Raw genomic sequence first — 23,721 nt, 5'->3', positions numbered from 1 at the left:
AAATATGTTCATGGGTGAGGGGGACCCCTCTGATTGCTACTCCCCTGACATGGCCTTGTATTGATCTAGAGTGTGTAATTTCCCGCTGCATGGTGCTCCAAGCCCTCAATGTGTTGGCTACGGGCTGTATTTCCAATTTCTCTTCTCGCACAGAGGTATCCCAGAGTAGTCCCTTGACATAGTCTGGATGGGACGTGGCTTTTTCAAGAAGGGTATGCGGAAGATCAGGGGTCAGGGCCCACCACCATACAGAATATTGGATCAGAGCTGCTAGAAAGTAGGACCATAAATCCGGGGAGTCCAGACCTCCTTGTTGGTATGTTAAAATCAGGGTGTCAATAGGATATGCTCGCCTGTCCCCCAGCCCACATGAGCCGAATCATCAAGCTCCTAAGCATGGACCAGAATGTAGGTGGTGGCCATGAGGGGACATTAAATATATATAAAAGTTTGGGAAATATCACCATTTTGGCAAATGCCATGCTGGCCACTTGTGAGATGGGAAGATGGATCCACGTGTCAACTTTATGTTCAAGTTGGTCAAGAACTATAATATAATTTAGTTGAAATAGAGTGGATGAGGAGGTAGTTACCTGTACACCCAAATAATGGATGCCTTTTGTGCGCCATCTGAACTCTTCGGGTATGTCTGATTGAAGCACACAGGGAGCCCCTCAGATTTGGACCAGTTTATCTTCAATCCTGAGAAGGAACCAAAAAGGGCGTCTCTCTGCAGCCTTTGACACCGCTATCCATTCAATCCTCCTTGACCGCCTCCACTCCCTAGGAATCCATGGATCAGCACACAAATGGATTGCCTTTTCCTCAGCAACAGGAAACAAATCGCCTTCCTCTCCACTTTTGTCTCAACAGCTCGATCTGTGAAAACTGCATGCAGTATACCAGCGTGCATGCCTCTCTGCTCTCCTTTTCAACCTCTATCTGACCACTCTACCAGGAATCATCCACACGCGCAACCTCTCTTGTTACAACTACGTCAATGATGCCCAAATGATCCTAAGAATCCCCAAGACAAGGACCGACCCAAAACCGACCTTGAAGCTAGTCTCCATGATATTGACCGATGGATGACAAGTAAACGCCTCCTTTTGAACTCTGAGAAAACTGAAATCATGGAGTGCGGCAATACTGCCCTTCTCCCACAACCGCTCCCATGGCCCCGCTCCACCCTCCTCCTCCTCCTCCCCCCAACATAATCAAAAATCTAGGCTGCACTATGGACTCAGTCCTAACCCTCTCCCGCCAGATCACTAAGGTTTCAAAATGCTGTTACTACCACCTCAAACTTCTTAGACACATTTTTCCCTACCTATCCTACCCCAACAAACCTGCCACGGTTATGTCTATTGTTATGTCGAGACTGGACTATGCCAACTCCTTGTACCTAGGACCACCGGCATACCAACTCAACAAACGCCAAACTCCTCCTCACCCTGGGACACAGACCACATCTCACCCGCTCTCCGAACCCTCCACTGGCTCCCAGTCGGACGAAGGGCCACCTTCAAGACCCTCTGCATTACCCACTGAGCAGTGCACAAGACCAGCCCAAGGTACCTCCCTACAAGAGAAGATCATACCTTACCTCCCATCTCGCACCCTAAGATCAAGCTCTACTCTCTTTCCAGTGATTGCAACCTATAATTCTGTCAGGAACGGAGCATCCGCCTTATCAACCTTAGCACCAACTTTGTGGAACACACTCCCCCCACATAATCGACACACACGTGACTACATGGCCTTCTGCAAGTTTTTAAAAACCTGACTCTTTCCATAATACCGACTAAGACCATCTAAAGCTGCTGAGACCCTGCAACCAAATGACAAATGCTCAAAGAGATCCCGAGCAGCGACAACACTGAATGCCCCTATTTAGTCATGACTAAGTGTACTCTGAATGAAGCATTTGTAAAAACACCCACTTGGAATCCGGAAAAGCGAGCACGTTCAATCAAAACCTCCACTCAGACACTGACCTCTCCTATCACTATGCTTACTCTCTACTCTAAACCAATACACAATTAGAGCACAGCTACACCTCTCGATCAATTCGGCCTAGCTGCTCACATACGAACAATACTTCATTCACACCCAACATTCTGATAAAATGCAGCTATACCCCACGAAAATCTGCCTAGCTGCACACATAAGCATACTATACAGGCCTTACATAGCCAAAACCCAGTCTTGGTGTCCATCTTCCAGACTGCACACATTCAACTGATATGAAATACCACCACACCTAATACTAGGATGCAGCTACCATCAAGCAATCACATCAGCTGCGCACATAATCAGTGCACCCAAGCACCCTACGACACCTTACTCTCTCGACTGACCTGGACTGCGGTTCCCAAGGGCGTTCAACCTACCATCACTTTGAGGTCCTACCAATGATAAATAGACCACTATATAAATGCCAAATAACATAACAGGGTTGGCCTCCTAATCATCTGTCTACCAGGGAAGAGTTTAGAAATCCCATCCCTCCCAATCCCATCCAATCCTATCCCATCCCCATGTCTCACAGCCAGCCATCTATCTATCCCCCACAGCTCCCAGTCAGCCAGCCAGCCAGCCAGCCAGCCATCCCAATACCTCCCAATTCGCCAGCCCAGCCATCCATCCATCCATCCATCCCCACCAACGCCTCCCATTCCACCAGCCATCCATCCATCCATCCCTTCGTCCTACCCAGTTCGTCTGTCCCTCCTTCCCTCCCAATCCGTCCCTCATTCCCTCCCAATCCATCACTCCCTCCCTTCATCTGTCCCACAATCCCAGCCATCCATCCAGCCCTCCATCCCTTCTAAACAAGCCCAGCCATAACCTCCCTCAATCCATCCCTCCCTCCCTCCCTCCCTCCATCCATCCTCCATCCTCCATCCATCCCCCAGGTCTCCCATCCATCCCACGCCTCCTCTCCCCGCCCCATCCTATCCTATCCTATCCCCCCACGTCTCCCGCCCCATCCCATCCCCCACGTCTCCCGCCCCATCCCATCCCCCACGTCTCCCGCCCCATCCCATCCCATCCCCCACGTCTCCCGCCCCATCCCATCCCATCCCCCACGTCTCCCGCCCCATCCCATCCCCCACGTCTCCCGCCCCATCCCCCACGTCTCCCGCCCCATCCCATCCCCCACGTCTCCCGCCCCATCCCATCCCCCACATCTCCCGCCCCATCCCATCCCCCACATCTCCCGCCCCATCCCATCCCATCCCCCACATCTCCCGCCCCATCCCATCCCATCCCCCACATCTCCCGCCCCATCCCATCCCCCACGTCTCCCGTCACAGCCTATCCTATCCCCCACGCCTCCCGTCCCAGCCTATCCTATCCTATCCCCCACGCCTCCCGTCCCAGCCTATCCTATCCTATCCCCCACGCCTCCCGTCCCATCCTACCCTATCCCCCACGCCTCCCGTCCCATCCTATCTCCCACGCCTCCCGTCCCAGCCTATCCTATCTCCCACGCCTCCCGTCCCAGCCTATCCTATCTCCCACGCCTCCCGTCCCAGCCTATCCTATCTCCCACGCCTCCCGTCCCAGCCTATCCTATCCCCCACGCCTCCCGTCCCATCCCATCCCCCACGCCTCCCGTCCCATCCCATCCCCCACGCCTCCTGTCCCATCCCATCCTATCCCCCACGCCTCCTGTCCCATCCCATCCTATCCCCCACGCCTCCTGTCCCATCCCATCCTATCCCCCACGCCTCCTGTCCCATCCCATCCTATCCTATCCCCCACGCCTCCTGTCCCATCCCATCCTATCCCCCATGCCTCCTGTCCCCATCCCATCCTATCCTATCCCCCATGCCTCCTGTCCCCATCCCATCCTATCCTATCCCCCACGCCTCCTGTCCCCCATCCCATCCCCCACGCCTCCTGTCCCCCATCCCATCCCCCACGCCTCCTGTCCCCCATCCTGTCCCCCATCCCATCCCATACGCCTCCCGTCCTATCCGCCACGCCTCCCGTCCTATCCCCCACGCCTCCCGTCCTATCCCCCACGCCTCCCGTCCTATCCCCCACGCCTCCCGTCCTATCCCCCACGCCTCCCGTCCTATCCCCCACGCCTCCCGTCCTATCCCCCACGCCTCCTGTCCCATCCCATCCTATCCCCCACGCCTCCTGTCCCATCCCACCCTATCCTATCCCTCACGCCTCCTGTCCCATCCCATCCTATCCCCCACGTCTCCTGTCCCATCCCATCCTATCCCCCACGCCTCCTGTCCCCCACCCCATACGCCTCCTGTCGCCTCCCGTCCTATCCCCCACGCCTCCCGTCCTATCTCCCACGCCTCCCGTCCCATCCTATCCCCCACGCCTCCCGTCCCATCCCATCCTATTCCCCACGCCTCCTGTCCCATCCCATCCCCCACGCCTCCTGTCAACCATCCCATCCCATACGCCTCCTGTCCCATCCCATCCCATCCTATGCCCCACGCCCCCTGCCCTATCCCCCCACACCCCCCGCCCTATGCCCCACGCCCCCTGCCCTATCCCCCACGCCTCCCGCCCTATCCCCCACGCCTCCTGTTCCATCCTATCCCCCACGCCTCCTGTCCCATCCCATCCTATCCCCCACGCCCCCCCGCCCTATCCCCCACGCCTCCCGCCCTATCCCATCCCCACACCTCCCATCCTATCCTATCCCATCCCCACACCTCCCATCCTATCACATTCCCACACCTCCCATCCCATCCCCCACGCCTCCCCTCCCATCCCATCCCCCACGCCTCCCCTCCCATCCCATCCCATACGCCTCCCCTCCCATCCCATCCCCCACGCCTCCCCTCCCATCCCACCCCATCCCCCACACCTCCCCTCCCGTCCCATCCCCCACGCCTCCCGTCCTATCCCCCACGCCTCCCGTCCTATCCCCCACGCCTCCCGTCCTATCCCCCACGCCTCCCGTCCTATCCCCGCCTCCCATCCTATCCCATCCCCCACGCCTCCCATCCTATCCCATCCCCACACCTCCCATCCTATCCCATCCCCACACCTCCCATCCTATCCCATCCCATCCCCGCACCTCCCATCCTCTCCCCTCCCATCCCCCACACCTCCCCTCCCCTCCCCTCCTATCCCATCCCCACACCTCCCATCCCCTCCCCTCCCATCCTATCCCATCCCCACACCTCCCATCCCCTCCCCTCCCATCCTATCCCATCCCCACACCTCCCATCCCCTCCCCTCCCATCCTATCCCATCCCCCACGCCTCCCCTCCCATCCCATCCCCCACGCCTCCCACGCCCATCCCATCCCCCACGCCTCCCACGCCCATCCCATCCCCCACGCCTCCCCTCCCCTCCCCCCACACCTCCCCTCTCCTCCCCCACACCACACCTCCCTTCGCCTTCCCCTCCCCCACACCTCCCATCCGCCCTCCCATCCCATCTTATCCCTCCTCCCCTCCCAGCAAACCATCCTATCCCCCACGCCTCCCATCCCATCCAACCATCCTATCCCCCACGCCTCCCATCCCATCCAACCATCCTATCCCCCACGCCTCCCATCCCATCCAACCATCCTATCCCCCACGCCTCCCATCCCCCACGCCTCCACTCCCATCTCATCCCGCCAGCCAGCCTCCTCCCATCCAGCCAGCCAGGCGTCGTCCTCCCAACCAGCCAGCCAGGCATCCTCCTCCCAACCAGCCAGCCAAGGGGCCCTCCTCCCAACCAGCCAGCCAAGGGGCCCTCCTCCCATCCAGCCAGCTAGGCACCCTCCTCCCATCCAGCCAGCCAGCCAGGCACCCTCCTCCCATCCAGCCAGCCAGGCGCCCTCCTCCCATCCAGCCAGCTAGGCGCCCTCCTCCCATCCAGCCACACGCCTTCCCATCCATCCACGCATCACTCCCACCAACGCTCCATCCATCCATCCATCCATTCATCCATACACTTCCATCCCCCCAGCCATGCCTCCACACTTCGATCAATCCACACATTCCTTCCTTCGTTTGTTTCCATGCTATGCGCCTTTCAATGCAAAATTTGTATCCATGATAAATGCAAGTTTTCTATCAATGCAAGTTTGCAGCAATGCTACATTTGTTTCAAAGCGACATACATTTCAAATCTACATGTCGTTTTCATATCTGTTCGTCCCACAATTCTAAGTTTAACATAATTGTTCTACATAAAAAAAAGTACAAATCATAAAATTGGGCTTGAACGATCCGATATGGGCAAATCAGTTGAATGCCACCTTTATATATAAAGCGCTACAGTCAATCAATTAATTAGGCTAACAAAGTAATTTATCTGCAAGCCTTAGTCATCTTTAGATCACTCCAGCAGGCACAGATAGAATGAAGCTCTTGGAAAAACGCTATAGCTTAAGCATTCACCTATGTAATTGCTTATCTGTTTGTGTCTATGCTTCAGATGTGTGGCTCCTTCACAAAGCCATGTACTTCAGACGTTCCCCCATGCACTGATTTCAGGAAGGCAGGGAAGACAAACACTTATGCTACTGGAAGGTATGAATGGACGGGTTAGAATATATATATATAAGTAAATACCTTCATTAGGCAAACAAGTCATATTTGCAAACGTTTGCATTTTTGATCACTTCAGGCGGGAAGGAAATCAAGCATTTAAAATAAAACATTACAGCTAACCCCTTAGAGAACTCTTCCTTTCCTCATCTGTGCCCGTGTGTACCTGATTACAAGTTTGCTCAGAGAGGCAGATGTTAAAAGCCACACGTTGCTATAGATTTATGTACAACAAGGCCGAAAAGAACCAGGTCAAGGGTGGCAAATTGCCAGAGGAGCAGCATTTTATTGCAGATAATTTTCAATTTACTGGTTGTCATTTCTTTAAATATAAAGACAATTTTGTTTCTCAGAGTCTGGCTGATCCACAATAGTCAGACTACGAAGAGCTCAAAATTACTCAAACAGCTAGTCTTTGATGGCTTCATTTTTATATATGCTTCATATTTACAAAAGCTTTCTTGTTAGGGTGCCATTTGTTTTTTTAAAAAAAAAAAACATGTACCAAACCCAATGTGCTTGTGGTATTTAGTGATTCAGTCATACAACTTAAAGACGTATATGACCGATATAAAGCACTTTGGTTGTTCTCATCTTCCCAAAATGCTCTTTAATATGCAAAACAGCCCAAACTTCATTGGTGCCACTCCACATGATCTTTGCAGTTCTTTCTAATCATTACACACATTCACTGTGTTAAGCAATCACTTTTATATTCAAATGCAAGACATGCAGTTTTGAAACAGTTGCAAAAATTAGGGTTTTCCGTTCAGAAAAGTAAAGGTTAAAAATGATGCATCCTTTCACATTATTACACGTATGTAAGTCAAGCACAGAGTTGCCACAGGTGGCACTAAAATGATGTTCAGAAGCAAGCACTCATTTTCTTCGTGGTCCCCACATTTCAGAGGTCTCTGGCTGTTTCCAAAAGGTGCAAGCATGAAATAGATCATAGAGAAGTTATATGGCAAAGAATACATTTGAATGCACATGTGCATCAAGACACCTGTGAAAGGAAACCCAAATCTATAGAAGGGTGGGAACAAAAACTGTGTGCCAAAGGTACACACCGTTTCACAGCTGTAAAAGGTGTCCGTAAAGATATCCATTCAGCCATCTTCACAGAAGCTGATCAGTGCTAAGCAGGCAAAGGACATCCTTGCAGGGTTAGTTATGCCTTTGATGACATTCTGCTGCACGCTCATTACTACCAGTAGAACCAACTGCAAAGTATGCCTCACAATGCATAACTGATGTTTGTAAGTAATCGCTCCATTAATTATATTTTAAATACAAGGTAGGACTTTTACCGTGAAACAGTGCTACAAACGACAGCAGGATATCTATATCTATACCAACAAATCTCAAAATGTTCCTATGTATTTTACAGTCCAATCAGCTCTACAGAGTTAACAAACATTTTAAATTACCTTAAACGCAAACTGGCAAGAACCACGGCCTAAACAACACCCACAATGGTAATATTGTGCTAGAACGCCTGATCCATTGCTTAAAATTTACTCTTAAACTGTTGGGTATTTTGAACAATTGCACAAACAGCAATGATGTAAACAGTATGTACCACTTAATTTGCTATAAAAGGTGCCTGCATTGTGTAGCTACGAGCAATGCTGTTGCTTCCCACACATGAATGTTCAGGGTCACCCTTACCCATTACTCCACCGTGAGAACATTTTAATGATAATCCAGCCCAAGGGATTGGAGGTACACCGGCTGCAGCAGGTTAATTGACTTATTTCCATTTCCCCCTGCTAGCACCAAAGCTGTAACCATGAGAAGGAGGTTGAGTAATTTTATTCAAGATTTTTATAAGATGTGCCTGTAACACTTGCATATATTTCATATGTAAACTTTACTATTAAACAAGACCGGATGTAGAAATTTAGTTATGGTGCATTCATATTACAGTCCAGTCTAGGTGCTTCTCAGAGTGACAGCAGGCAATTCATGAGAGATAACAGATATTGTCATTGAGCCAAAATTCCTCGTTCCAACCTTCTCTCACTTGTGTCCAGCTGGCACACGTCTTACATTCTTATCGTTTCCTCTAAAAGATGGTTTTTGGACCTAACCGAAAGTAGACAATTAGCCGTAACAATTACATATAGTGCACTCGACTGCAGAAAACACGGCGTTCTCCAAATCTTGGGCAGCCGAGATCTGAAAACAGTCTTTCAACTAAAATAACATAGGAGATGACAGGCTTGAATTAATAGAGCGGAAGCAATAACTTTCCTAACCTTGCAAGCTTAAAAACGTCCTTATAATGTTAGAGCTGAAATGCGGGACAAATTGGAGGTGAAGGGGTGTAGTTTGGACAACGTGGACAGTTTGATGAAGGGGTGGAATCTGGTGAAGGTGCAGAGTCTGGCAGAGGTAGAGTAAAGTTGTGGGGGCGAGCCACTTATTGGGGCCGAGCCACTTATTGGGGCCTAGGGCAGCAGAAATACACCACTTCACATCGCAAGGCTTTAATGGTCACTTAAGTGGAGTAGGGGTGAGTGAAGCTAAAGAGAAGAGATTAAAAACACAGTCCACCCAGTAGAGTGCTCTCGGGCAGGCAGAGGGGATGGGATAGTGCCAGTTGTGGTAGGTGCAGTCCTGTTTAAGCTTGGTAATGTCAGGCCAGTCCCTTTGGAAGATCGGTTTTGGCACATCGACACATCAGGCTTGCATCTCTACAAGGTTGGTAGGGAAAAGGCACAACCAGTCATGTGCCTTTCACATGTTGAGCACAGTGCGGCATGTTTGTTTGAAGTTCTATATAGGGATTGTATTTAATCACAACCATGAGGAAAAGGCGGCATCTGACATGAGAGCGGGTCCCTCACAGATCTCTTGGCGGCTTGCAGGGCAGATGCTTTTGAGGCCCAATAGGGCTGGATTGAGGGAGTCTGACCAACTTTAATTTATTCAAGCCCATCTTCGAGTTAGGTTTTTGCCATTTAGGCCAACAGAATCTGACCGCCAGCGACATTTGATTCTGTTCTACAGTCAATGAAGTTGATTGAAAAGAGCATCAAAAAAGGAATTCTTTTAACATATGTAGTCCTGAAGGAAAGCTATACAGATGTGTATCTAAATTTACTACGCATCAAAGCAAATCACCGTTTCTCATGACCCCCCGCTACTAAAAGCCCCAAAAAATGAACATCTGTCTTCGGTAGAAGAGGCTCTTAAAGACAGCTAAGCAGATCAGAATAGGTTTCATGTTCTGATTCAGTGTGCTCCACACAAACTAAATTAAATTAACTGAAGTGCTGTTATAAGCACCTGACAAGCAGATTAGTGGACCTCACCCTCTTACCATCCTAAGTGCGACTCCAGCACACAAGACCATTTCTTTAAATCTCGGTCCATGTGCGTCAGCACTCTTGCTTCATGTCCCAAAAATAACTGATGGCTATTTCAAACAAGGCCTGTATCCAAGTGCTTTGACCAGCTAAAGGGGTCTGCAGGCAATAGTTTGACACTAATTGACTTTTATAAAAAAAAAGAAAAAATGTAAATACACTATTAATAAAATACTATTGGCTGGTTGCCTGTGGTTTAGGATTACATAGAATAGTCGAAAATATAACATGGTAGTTCTCATTACTTCCTTTTACTGGACAGTATTTCATGTGGATTTACATTTTGTTATTATGGGTCTTCTATCTCACCTATCTTTGGTAAAGAGTTTTGATCTTGGCCAAGTTATGAAAAAGTGAGATATGAGCATCTTAAAGGTACTTGGTCAACTTGGGTACAGGGGGGGGGGGGTGTGAAAGGAGTGTGTGCGTGTGTGTATATATATTCCTGCACGTTGGTTACGCTCAAGTTTTTTTTTTAAATTCGTTTTTTTGGTTTCATCATAAACAACAAAGAAAAGAAACAAAAAAAAGGCACTTGTCAAATGATGCATCATTCATAACCTTCAATCACATAATGAAAAACGAAAGGCTTAATGTGAGCTCACAGTGTTCAACAATTATCTCAGTTCGCAGGTGAGGTGCATTTCAAGAAATTCAAAAGAAAAAAACTTCCCCTTCCCCCCCCTCCCCACCTCCCTTGATTTAGCTCCAATCCATTGATTGTTACTGAAGCGCAAAAAACGTTGATGGGGCAATATTCAAGTCTGGTCGCACAGTGATCACTTGTTTCGAGAGTTATTCAGCGACTGTCGCCTGGGCATTGGTTTTCCATTAGGACTCCTCGGGCTCATCGGATAGGGACTCATCTGTTGTTAAGTGTTGACTTTTAAAAGTCCATCCATAGAGTTTCACATTGGGCAGCTCTTCCGTGTAGGGCGGCCATTATGGTTTCCATCAAGTAGATATTCTTGGCTAGGGCAATCCATTCATCCTTTCTAGGCACCGCTCCGGATTTCCATTTGATCGCCAGAAGGGCCCTGGCGGCAAGGAGTAGGTGGGGGGTTACGCCTTTCACTCTGGTCCAATCGTCTGTGTCCCTTTCTAAGGCAAAAAGCACAAGGTAGGGGTCAGCGTCTCTTTGAATGCAATCAATTTCCTTGATCCACCCCAGGACCTCGTCCCAGAATACTTTGATGCGCGGTCAACCCCACCACATGTGCCAGTAATTAGCCGTTTGGCCACATTTCCTCCAGCATGTTGGGCTCATTGTCTGAGACATTTTGGATAGTCTGAGGGGGTCATATTGCCACCCGGGGCAGGAGTTTGATGGCATGTAATTTGTACTGACAAGATAATGATGTTCTGGAGGCAGCTCTGCACATTAAATCCCATTGCTCAGGGTATAGTTCTTCCCCAAAGTCCTTTTCCCACCTGGACCTCAAGGGCTCCGTAGATCCGTCTCCCGCTGCTATTAGTTCCTGGTACATTATTGATATGAGACCTTTCCTCTCCACTCTAGAGTCCAATATCTTCTCGAATGGGGTCAAGTCTCTGTTCAGTTTGTCCTTCCATTCTGCCTTCCTCAGGACCCCTTTCAGTTGAATGTACTGGAATGTGGAAAGAGTGCCTATGCCCAATGCTTCCGTCAGTTCCGGCAGAGTGATATAGGAGTCCTTTCTCTGGAGCTGGCCCACTCTCTCCAAGCCCGCCTCGTACCAAGATTGGTATCTGCCCACATCCGGTATGTGATTGTTCATGCCGGGGGACCATAGATGGCTGAGCGGAGATGGCCAGGTGGTGATCTTGCGCATCTCCTTGTTTGCACGCCATACACTCCATATCGTGCTCAATATTGGGTGACCTTTGATTTTCCGTAGTACCCTTTTGTGCGAGGTCCACAGCCATTCTGATACTGTGGCCGGGGCAAAGTAGTGGTTGTCCATTTGGACCCATTGAAGGTCATGATGTTCTCTGAGGTGGGGGATCATGACTCGTGACTGGGAAGCAATGTAATAAGATCTCAAGTCCGGGAGCCGAACCCCTCCCCTGTCCTTAGGCAGTATCAGCGTGGTGTATGCAATTCTTAGTTTCTTTCCCTGCCATATAAATCTCATCATGATTTTTTTTAGCCTCACTAAAGAACCCGTTCGGTATTTCGATTGGGAGCATTTGGAAGGGGTACAGGAAGCGGGGGAGGCACGTCATCTTAACCGCGTTAATGCGGCCAAGCCAGGAGGTCGTAGGTTTACCCCATTTCCTAAGGTCTGCAGTGAACCGCTGAAGGAGCGGAGGAAAGTTGGCTTTGAATAAGTCATTCAGGGTTCTAGTAATCTGTATGCCCAGGTACTCTAGTGTGAGGTGTTCCAGCTTAAGGCCTAGTGGGAGAAACTTAAGATCATTTTCTGTCATGGTTCCCTGAAGGGGGGAATAGGATGGATTTAGCCTTATTTACTTTAAAGCCGGAGAATTGACCATATTCGTCCATTAGTCTAAGGGCACAGGGAATGGACTCTGCGGGATTGGTTATGTGGAGGAGAAGGTCATCCGCGTAGAGCGCTATTTTATATTCCGTCTGGCCTAATCGGATCCCTTCTATCCCGGGGTCAGCTCTTATCCTTTGTGCAAGGGGTTCCAATGAAAGGGCAAAAAGGATCGCAGAGAGGGGGCATCCTTGTCTAGTCCCTCGTTGCAATTCAAACCAACGGGAATATTCTCCGTTCACGCATATCGAAGCTGTGGGAGATGTACATATTGCCTGTATACCCCTCCTGGTTTTAGGACCTATTCCGACCTTCTGCAGGACGGCACCCAAAAATTCCCACGCCGAGGAGATCACGGGCCACGTGGATGAGGTGCAATGTTTTGCGCATGAAGTCAGCCCCCTGTCTCCCAAGTATAAACCCAACTTGGTCTGGATGAACCAGATGGGGCATTAGCGTTTCTAATCTAGCCGCTAGTACCCTGGAATACATTTTTGCATCAAGGTTGAGAAGGCAAATCGGACGATAAGATCCGCAGTTTTTAGGGTCCCTACCTTCTTTGGGAATCACTGTTATCAAAACTTTTTTAAAGGAGTCCGGGGCCTGTCCGGTCTCTAGTATTTTGTTAAATAGATCCAAGAGGAAGGGGGCTAGTTGTTTGGCAAACATCTTATAGAAACCAGCAGTATAGCCATCTTCTCAGAGGGATTTACCTAGTGTTAACCATCGCCTCATGAACTTCCTGTTCAGTAATTGGGGAGTCCAGAAACTCAGATTCTGCGCTCGTTATTGTGGGCATGATGATCGATGATAGGTAGGCTGATAGGTCCGGTTGGTCGGGCGTTATTTCAGAGGTGTAAAGCTTCTCATAAAAGTTGGCAAAGGATTCTGGGATATTGCAGGGGGTATTGGGATGGGGGACGTCATCCTCAATGATTTTGTTCACCCTACGGTCAGCTCTTTGTGCCCTAAGTCTAGCCGCCAGTAAAGCCTCGGCTTTATCTCCTTTCTCATAAAATTTCTGTTTTAGGAACTGCAGTTTGCGCACCACTTGGTTGTGTTCTAGGAGCCACAGTTCTTCCCTTTTTAGCTGAGCTGTTTTTACTGTTCTGGGATCTACTTTAAGTTCTTTTCTCATCTCCCCCTTTAATTGACCTATTTCGGCCCTTAGCCTTTGCTCTATGATCTTCCGCTCTCTCTTCTTAGCGGACGCTTCCCGTATTAAGACCCCTCGCCATGTGGCCTTCCCTGCCTCCCAGACTACCTGTTTGGAAACCTCCCCATCGTTATTTATTTTAAAGTACTCTTCGATCTCGGTCTCCATATTGGTCTTGAAGACAGGGTCTTTCCAGAGGGTCTCATTGCATCGCCACTTCCCTCCCACGACGAGTAGATCAGCCCAGGAAATATCTGCCAAAACCATGTCATGGTCCGACCATGTTATCGGAATGATGTCTGAGTGTTGTGCAGTGGTTATGAGGTCACTCGTTAGGTAAATATAGTCAATGCGTGTAAACGTGTGGTGGGGATTCGAATAAAAGGTATATCCAGCTGCACCGGGGTGCATAATTCTCGATACATCGTTCATGTTGTATAGATCCATTATCTCGGCGAGGTCGGTTCATCCCCCTTTAGTCTGATTTCTTGTTCCTGGGTTTCCCGGTTTCCATTCGATATCAGGATCAGCCCATTGGTTGAAATCACCCCCCAGAATGACGTGCCCCGTGGCCTCTGACATTTTTGGGATCACTTTCTGGAGGAATGCAGTCTGTCCAGTGTTAGGTGCATATACAGTGGCGATGGTCACTTTCACTCTGGCTATTCTTCCCGTGATCAGGAGGGTCCGACATGCCACATCAGACCATGTCTTTTCCACCTCGAATTGGATGCCCTGCTTGAGCAAGATACCAACCCCTCCCTTTCTCAACGGGCCCGAGCCCCAGAACTCCAGTCCTCCCCGCTTCCCAACAATGCTTCTTTCTTCCCCTTTGGCAAACTTAGTCTCTTGAATGAGCATTATTGCTCAATGTTGGATCTGCGGAACTCCCTTAGCACTAATGACCTCTTAGTTGGGGAATTTGATGGATGCTACTCTGAGTAAATCTCTCTTTTTTTGGTTATCAAGAGATGCCATCTTCGGGTGCCTCTGGAGTGCGTTTCACTACTGGCGACCAGACAGTTGTTCAGTCCTTAAGGCCCACATCAACGTTGGTGTTGCAAACAAATTGAAATGGTGCTATCATTATACCAAAAACCCTTTCCCTCAGGAGTTGCTGAGGCTCAATCAAACCCAGGAACTGAGAGTGCTGCATTGGCAGCTTTCGACGCCGTCCAGAACGGACTTGGTGGCAGTGTTCCGTCCTTTGTCGGACCATCAATGGGGACCGTTACCTCACGGTCCCCAACAAGTATTCCATCTCAACACAAGCAGGGTGAGCCCCTATCCCACTCCCCCCCTACCCCAACCTCATATATTACAACAGTAACAACAATAATCATACAAAAACATAACGGTTACGCTCAAGTTAGTTCCAAGTAAGTCTCCTTCGGAATGGTATGTGCACCCAATTTCTATTCGGCATTGGAAGGATATTTTGCGTTTTTTTGGCAAAGGGCTATCCGAGGCATATCATTTCTGTTCCATTATTGAAAGAGGGAAACGCTCCAAACTGCACAGTAGTTGATTCTTCCAATTTTGTAAATGCTTGAAATTGTTCTGATCTTGCACATATATAATGCAATTACTTATTTGCTACACACTTGGCTTCCACAATTAAGTCAAACAAAAGTTTAACTATGGTTCATTCTCCCAACAATATAGCTTTACACATGCATAAAGTAAAGCAACAAAAAAAAATATTTCTCATCCCCATGCTCAAAGTAAAATAGTCACAAATTTACAAAGACAATGTGTAATGAATAAAAGCAGCACAATAAAGCAAGGCACAACTGACCATCGTGTACTATTCTTACCTTGACATGCTGTGAGATGTGTTCATCAAATACATCCTGATGTTTGAACCCACGGTCACAGGTATCACAGAAATGGGAATACACAGGTTCCTTCCTCTTTTTATTCTGTAGAGGAAGAGAAACACAGGTTTATGGTCCATGTTAAATGGGACAGAAATACTAGAGGATTTAGATGAAGCCAAATACAAACATAAATAAAACTGAGGACTGGAATAAAGACATAACCTTCATGTCAAAGGCAACTTTCAAAACTATGACAGACTGACAGCTGATCTAATCAATACGCCCTGGTTCAGGGCGCAACATTTTCACTCACCACTAGCCATACTATGTAACTGAATGCTGGGCAGACCAGTTGCCTGGAATGGCCGTTAGAAAATATTTCTCTTGAAGCAACTTTTCCTCCATAGTCCATGGAACCCAAACGTTTTGCATTTGTTTCTGTATCCTAACCTGAATTTTTACAGTTGTGCGCAGCCTTCAGCTGCACTCCACTGGGCTTTAGCTCATTGTTCTGGTGAAACCGATACGTTCTTTAAGCTGTCAGTACTGAGAAACTTTGTTTCTCTTTGGTAACATTGCATCTTTGCACAAAGTACCTTACTGTACCACGCAATGGGGCTATTGTGCTTTAGGCCCCAAATACCCTCTAAGGATTTTTTGGTGATTGTACATGTCCCTTGAAACAGACCAGGGGTAGCAGTAGCTTTTTCTTTCATTTGTATGACTTTTTACAGAGCCTTACCGCATTTGCCACATCTGGCACCTGATTGTGGCTAGTGTCCAACACGGCCGTGCCACAATTTCTTATTTCTGTTCCTTTTGTCATTTTATCCCTTGGCCTTCCCCCTGCCCCTCCAGGGCCAAGATTTCCTCATTTGGGGTATGCAGTTGTCTGCAAAAGCCGCTTCATTTGCGGGGTCCCTGCATGCCACGTGTGTAGGCACCCAGGAAGTGGGCTGGAACTGTCTAGTCCCAATCCACACTACTGGTGCCAGATATCTGGTATGCATTGGAGCACGAGAACCCCAGTGGTCCCTAATTGGCAGATCTTGCCTCTTGTGTGCTGAGAGCACTCACCTGACTGTGGATAAGAGGAAGGGGGGTCCTGTATTCAGTCCAGCAGATCAGCAACAGGTCAGAACCAACCTGTACAAGGAACCAAGTATCCTGATGAGCCGAGCAGAACAAAGGATGATCCTGAGACGCGCTGAAGAGGGCTGACACCTGAATCCAGTTATCCCAGTGAAGTCCTGCTTTGCGCTTTATCTCAGAAGACCTGTGAAAGTGCTTTGAACACTTGGAGTGTTAGGACCAACCACTGGCAACGTCTCCTGGTAACCCTGTAAGTGAGCCTGTTTCAGAAAATGTTTCTGGGCCATCCAGTGGACCGTCCGGCTCAATTCTTGGTTCCTGCACAGGGGCTTTGCCGTTTCGAGTTCCGACCCAAAATATTGGGTAATCCCAGCTTACCCAACAAAGCACCCTTCTGCAGAGTTTTGTCATACCACCTTTGGGTCGCGAGAATGGGAGGCTGCGTCATACTCCAAGAGTTGGGTGCCATTGCGTCACTGTGAGGCAGTGATGGTCGCTGAAGGCGGCTTTCCAGCATTCCTTCCAGTGCTCCGAGATCTGCTGAATCAGGCGTTTTCTTCATCGGAAACAAAAGTTACAGCTCCTGTTGCACACCACACCTGTATTCGCACTGGCAGCTCCTGTGCATCTGGAAGCCGAACCGAGGGTGGGAAATCCTACCTCTGACCACCACCTTCAGACCTGCCAGGTCTCGACCATAACCGAGCTAATGGCGGTGAGTATTAAAGTCACTTACTGGTGGCCCTTTGTTCGTCTAAACGCAATTACGCAATTAAGAGGAGATTTTGGAGCTTGCCAGAAGTGGCCTTTGTGGTGTGGCTTGGCGATCCCTTGCTGTGTTACGTGCTGCACAGTTACATTCCTCTATTCCTTTATTCGGCAGCTGAGCCTACGTTTCCTGGTGTTTATAGTTTGGTGCGGCTTCCGCCTATGTGCTGCTTCCCCGCAGCATTTGGGTCTTCTTATTCTGCCGGCTCGATTCTGCCCTACATCCCGTGGCACTTTGCTAGTGAGTGTTTTACCCCGATATTTTCTGGACCCTTGGCCCATGATTTAAGGTCAACCAGGGAGAGGCGGGAGGGAAGGAGTGGATGTGCATGAGCGACCCTTTCAGGGAGCCAAAAGCCATAAACTGGCGGCTGGCTGGTCAATTTGGCTCAACGGCTGGCTATAGGTTCGGTTATCCAGACTGAGCCCTTTGCATTTCAGTCCTTATTGGATATTGCTACTAACCTGTTAGCAGCCTGATTTGACACCCTTGTTCGTCCTACCTGGACTAGGACAGCAAACTCGATGTCAACACTCTGCAACTGCGTGGTATCTTTACCCTTTGAGCTGACTATATTACCTGCTTTGAGTCTATGCATTATTACATGTTCAGTGTAATACATGGGCCTAGTTGGTGTAGCCTGTGCTGTTTCTGTAAAATGTGGTATGATCTTCAAAGTGAGTGTATAATACATGGTAAAAGAGTGTGCTTGTTTGTATTAACACCACTTGTCCAACAAACTAGACATGAAAGCTAAACAAAAAGCTAAAGCTGGTCTGTAAACCTTGCATAGTAAAATACATATTACTTCTTCAGCGGCAAGCAACAAAAATGTACCGGTTGGTGCCCTTCTGGCTCCAGCCGTGCATGGTAATGCAACAAAAGGCATACAGACTAAAGGCAGTGATCAAGGCAAAATTACTGCTTTCTTCAGCCCTAATAGCAAAGGTAATGGAGGGCCCCGAAGCAGGATGTGACACGACTGAAGAACACAACTTAAAAGGAAGAGGAGTCAACAATGGTGGATAATAACTACCTTTTAAATTAATGGTTTTCTTTACAAAATTAAATTGCCGCTGTACATCCTCAGAAGTGCCAACTATTAACAGTGGGTTAACTACTAAGGCCCCAACGAGGCAGGCAGCCTTGCTGGTCATTGGGGAAGTCCACCACCCTATGGTGCAGTCGTCTAATAGCACTAAGGATTTTAATGCTATTGCCCCATTGGTGTCTCCTACAGATTGATTCCATGAACAATCTGCGAGAGTCCAACTACGAAAATGATGACATTTTGGTAATGGAGAATTCAAGAATTTCAACAACCACGCTGTCGACTCTGCAATTTGCTATTACGATATCTGGACATAAAGTGTCAGTCACCCTTGCCCAGATGGGGGAAGATAGAAAGCTTCTGAACGACTCTAAATAACAGAGTATGACTTTAAACGAAAGCCATGCCAGCAATAACGATAGTCCCCTAAAAGAGCTGGGTAAGGGGCCAACTAATGATTCTGAGACTCTTACTGTCATTAATAAGGAGACTGCATGCAAATCCTTCGACATGGCAACAGCCCCCGAAGATAACAGCTCAAGATGGTACATAGATAATAAAGAGAGAAGAAGGTTGCGTAAAGTTAAGATACAGAAGGCCAAACACTTAAAAAAGCATACAATCAGATGCAGTCACTGTTGTGCCTAGCTGTGAAGGAAAAGTTGTAACTAACTAGGTGCAACCCCCTGCAGTGGGACCAATCAAAAAGACACGTTTAAAGGCCAAAAGGAGAGCTAAATGTTTAAAGAATAAGGAAGGAACGATGACCAGTTGGTTGATGAAAACTCCAAGTACTCCTGGCATTGCCATATCTGAATTGAGTGGCACTGACGATTCTGTATTGACATGCAATGAAAATCCATTTGTCTTATCCGTGCAAACCTGAGTTGGTGCGAGTGCTGTGTCTCGGGCTCGCAGTGGCAAAGAGAGAGGAAACTGGCCACCCCGTCCTTAATCACGTAGGTGCATGGACTATGGAACAATGCTCAACTGTGTCAACAAATCGGTTCATTGGACAGAAACATGCAACAACAAAAAAAGATAATTTAATAAATTCTTGTACAAAATTAATTTTTCATTATAGCGCAACACAGTGCATATTATATCAACTAACATTTACAGATGTGGTCCATACATTGCCTGTCAAAGCAGTAAAAAAAACAGCTTGGCCAAAACTTCAAGTGAGGTTAGTATATGTGACATATGTTAACACAGAGTAGCTGATTTCTCTCTTTGGTCGACACATTTCGTTTCCGGCATCATTTGGGTATGTTGTGTCAGTCAACGACAAACAAATCGGTTATTCCTCAAAGAGCCTTCATTAGGACAAAAACATTCAACAAGACGTTGGTGTAGTCACTAATTCCTAGGGATCTTCTTCCGGTAAGTGCGCTTCTATTTCTTTGGCGTTTCTAGGGCAGATCACATCATACACACACGTTATCTGCGGCACAAGGTTTTTTCTTGTGGACCTATTGGAATCGCATAATTCACCACCTTGTAGAACACTTTTTCCTCTTCCTAATTTATACTGCAGTATCGTCAAAGCGATCTCTCCAAGCTATTAGTTTGTTGCGTCAATCACTCTTTTTATGAGAGTGGAGGCCATGGGCTTAGATCTCCGGAGGAAGGTGTATGCCGTCCGACGATCAAGCAGTCACTGGAAAGGCTCACACTGTACAGCTGCGAGACACGACTGCCATTGGTGAGACAGAGGCAACTGAACATCAAAACGCTTTTGAGATATGCAGTATTTTCCATGGAAGGATGGATTTATGGCTAAATCAGGCATATTGTCCCATTGATGCACGTGTTCATTTCTCATATATAGAAATGATTGCAACTGCTAAAAGGCCAATTTCTATAGTTAACTATTATTCTAGTGATACAGTAGACAATTTTCTCTCACATTGTAAATCTCCAGAGGATGGGCTGTGACATTATGGGGGTGAAATTTCCAGTAGCATCTATAACAAAGGAAGCAGTTCATAGAAAGGAAAGGCCGTAATAACAAGAAAGCTGAGCTGGAAATCCCCAACACGTGCTGATTTTGGCAATAACCAGGAATGGGTTTGGTGTGAAGGATATATTAACGCAAATTTAGGCACGAAACCTTGAAGTTTAAAATTGTCATCATGGAATACTAGGGGCCACCGACATTTCTGCAGCAACAAGGTATTGTTATATGTATTGATGGAATCTGATCTATTTCAGATCCAAGAAAGTTATTTGGTGGTACCCTTTCCACCTAGATGGGTACATTGTTTTTAACAACTTGGCAGAACGTGGAGACAGAGGACGTCCTTTTGAGGTGATGTTAATCGGGGTTAGAAATTGTCTGCATGCCATCCAGGTTACCCTGACGTTAAATTGCAAAAACGGGATGATGTGGACGTATCACCAATGGGAAAAAGTAAGCTACTGATTAATATTATATTATCACCTTCTCAGTGTGGATTTACTCCAGTTCTGCTCTATGATAAAAAAGCTTTGAAAAAGTCTATCGATCGCGGCGGCTAAAGAAGAGGACAGTTACCCTTTGTATGTGGCATATGACATGCAGTACTCTTACTCACTGTAAAAGTGTTTCTGATAATTATGTCTGCTTAGATTCACATGCTGTGCATATAGTCCAAAATCTAGTGGTAATCGCACAGTATTACATCTTTCTTTCGAAGATCGAAAGGGGACGTCGACATTGGTGTGACTGTAACACTATCCCTAACGTGACATGTAGTGTACTCAAAATCCTGCACGTGTTGAGGTCCCTCCGATTGTGTTTTTTCAGCCATGAGGGAGCCTTATAGTCAGTGTGAGTGAGTACAGAAGAGAGAAGGTGTACGAGGTCTATGTTCCTTCTACTCCATGAGGGGGAGGACTACTCCATGAGGGGGAGGAAGGGTGGGCGCAAGCAGATACAATCATCAGAAATGCTATTACGGTGAGTAATGCATGTCTTCTGATGCTTGTTAATCTGCCGAGAATCACATGATCTGCATAGACTAGAGAGCAGTAGTTGCCCTGCGATGGCGGTGGGATTTGTGAAGGAACAGTAGCAAAGAGATGGCTTAGCACTGATTGTCCCACCTGAGAATCAGACCTAGATTGTGTATGTAGGCAATAGTGTTGTATAAAGGTGTGTACAGAACTCCAGGTTGCTGCTTTACAAATGGACTCAAGAGGAACATTTGTAATGAATGCTATGGTAGCCCCTGTGCCCCGAGTATAGTGTGCTCTGGCGTGAAGGGCAGATCTCTCTTGGCAAGAGTGTAGCACAGTGTGATGCAGTTTACGATCCACTTTGAAATACCTGATTTAGAGACAGGGTCCCCTTCTCTTCCAGCTGCCACTGAAACGAAAAACTGGTTTGTTTTTCTTAGTGGTTTTGTCTTTTCCAGATAATAGAGAACCGCTCTCCTCACATCCATGTGTGGAGGCTTCTTTCTGCCACGTTAGTGGGGTTCTGGAAAAAGGTGGGTAGTTCTATTGACTGGTTTACATGGAACTTTAAAATAAACGTAGGCGCAAACCGTGGGTTAGTGCGCAACACCACCTTATTTTTGTGAATCGTGACAAATGGGTCTTTAACTGAAAGGTCCTGCAGTTCACCAACTCTCCTCATCGAGGTGATCGCCACCAAGAAGGCGGTCTTGTAGGTGAGTGCTTTAAGGCTAGCCTTGTGCATTGGTTGAAATGGTGGTCACATTAGTCTGGAAAGTACAGCGTTCAGGTCCCACCCGTGAGCTGGGTTGGAAATAGGGGGACAAAGTCTTTTTACCCCCTTCATAAATGCTTTAATTACTGGAATTTTTCCATCACAAAACCTTTTTCTGGGACGTGGTGCATACTGAAAGCACAGCTAAGTGGACTTTTAGGGAATTGAAAGCCAGACCTGAATCTAAAAGGTGGGTTAGGTACAGGACAATATGTGTTGGTGTGCATTCAAGAGGATTGATGCTTTTGCCATTACACCAGATGACAAAGGGTTACCATCTGCTGGAGTAGCAATGCCTGGTGTTAGGTTGCCGTGTTTCCCAAAGTATGTCCATGCATCTCTGAGGGAGTTGTAGGCGCCCGAACTCTATGGCCTCAGGCTGCCAAGTTGAGAGTTTGAGGGCATGGATGTAGAGGCTCCCCCTGGTCTTACGACAGCATGTTGTAAGGGTATGCAGCTTCTTGGGAGAAGAGACTGACATTGCCATGAGATGTGAGCCATGGTTGGCAGGGCCCACATCAGGTCCACCAGAATCATCCTGACTGGCTCTTGGTGCATGCATCGTGTGCACTATCCTGTTGAGCAGGGGAATCGGCGGAGGGGGGGGGGGAATTCAGCATAGACACATTTCCCTGACCATGTTATCCAGAGAACGTTCTCCTTGGAGCGGTTGAGAGGGTACCGGGAGGCGTAATCAGGGCATTGTGCGTTCTACAGAGTTGCAAACACGTCGATCTCTGGGAAGCCCCTATCTGCGAAGACGTCCTCGTGTAGTTGCCACTCATGTTCTGCGGTTAGGGGCGGGGGGTGAAGTCTCTGCTGAGTACATCCGCCAGAAGATTGAGTTCCCCTGGAATGTGTTGTGACAGGAAGAACATCTTGTGTTTGAGAGCCCATTTCCATATGTTCTGGGACAGTTTGGACAGCCCTAGAGAGTGAGTGCCCCCTTGTTTGGGTACTACATGGCCATAGTACTGTCCGTGAGGACTAGAACTGTCTTCCCCTGGAGCTGAGTTTGGAAAACCTTCAGGGCCTTGAACACTGCCAGCCACTTCAACAAGTTTATGTGATTGGATCCTACTGCTGGGGCGCACACGCCGTGCACTGCCTGATGAAGAAGGTGCGCCCCCCCCTCCCTGTCAGAGATGCGTCTGTGGTGAGAGTGGCTTTTACTGTGGAGGTGGAGAAGGTTTTCCCTTGCAGGAGGTTTTCCCTTGACCACTACTGCAAAGACTGAACGAGGGTTGTCGAGACAACCACTAGATTGTCCCATTGTCCCCTGGCCTGACAACATTGGCTTGAGAGCCACTCTTGCATAGGGTGCATGCGCAGATGCCCGTGTGGGGCTAGGTAGATGCAGGAGGCCATCATCCCCAAGAGCCGCATGGCTTTGCGTACGGTCACCTCGTGACTGGCTACATAGCGAGGGATCTGGAACAGCATGTTTTGAACCCTCTCGTTGGAGGGAAAGAAGAGGCCGTCTTTGGTCCGAATTAGAACCCCCAGAAATGGTTTGACTTGGTTGGGGTCCAGGCTTGACTTTTTCTCATTGATCGAGAACCCTAGGCTGAAGAGGAGATCTAGCGTCTTTTGGGTATTTGATGGGCATGCTCCAAATGAATCACCTGTTATTAGCTAATCGTCGAGGTAAGGATATACTCGGATGGACTGCCTGCGCAGGTGAGCAGCTACTACCACCAGTACCTTTGTGAAAACCCTTGGGGCTGAGGCAATGCC

At 48.1% G+C, this 23,721-nt stretch overlaps 1 protein-coding gene across 2 annotated transcripts in view; it reads right to left on the bottom strand.

Moving 5' to 3' along the window:
* NUFIP1 (nuclear FMR1 interacting protein 1) overlaps positions 1-23,721 on the bottom strand; it is a 546,199-nt gene that overhangs the window by 400,141 nt on the left and 122,337 nt on the right. For both annotated transcript variants that reach the window (XM_069640255.1, XM_069640256.1), the window contains one exon: positions 15,355-15,459. In XM_069640255.1, the coding sequence (XP_069496356.1) occupies positions 15,355-15,459 (105 nt within the window). The remainder of the gene's footprint in view (positions 1-15,354; positions 15,460-23,721) is intronic.

This window comes from Ambystoma mexicanum, chromosome 7q (assembly GCF_040938575.1).
Source record: "Ambystoma mexicanum isolate Mex_15411 chromosome 7q, UKY_AmexF1_1, whole genome shotgun sequence".
NCBI classification, from domain to species: domain Eukaryota; kingdom Metazoa; phylum Chordata; class Amphibia; order Caudata; family Ambystomatidae; genus Ambystoma; species Ambystoma mexicanum.
The sequence above is the reverse complement of the archived record's forward strand: the minus strand, read 5'-3'. Positions and strand labels throughout refer to the sequence as shown.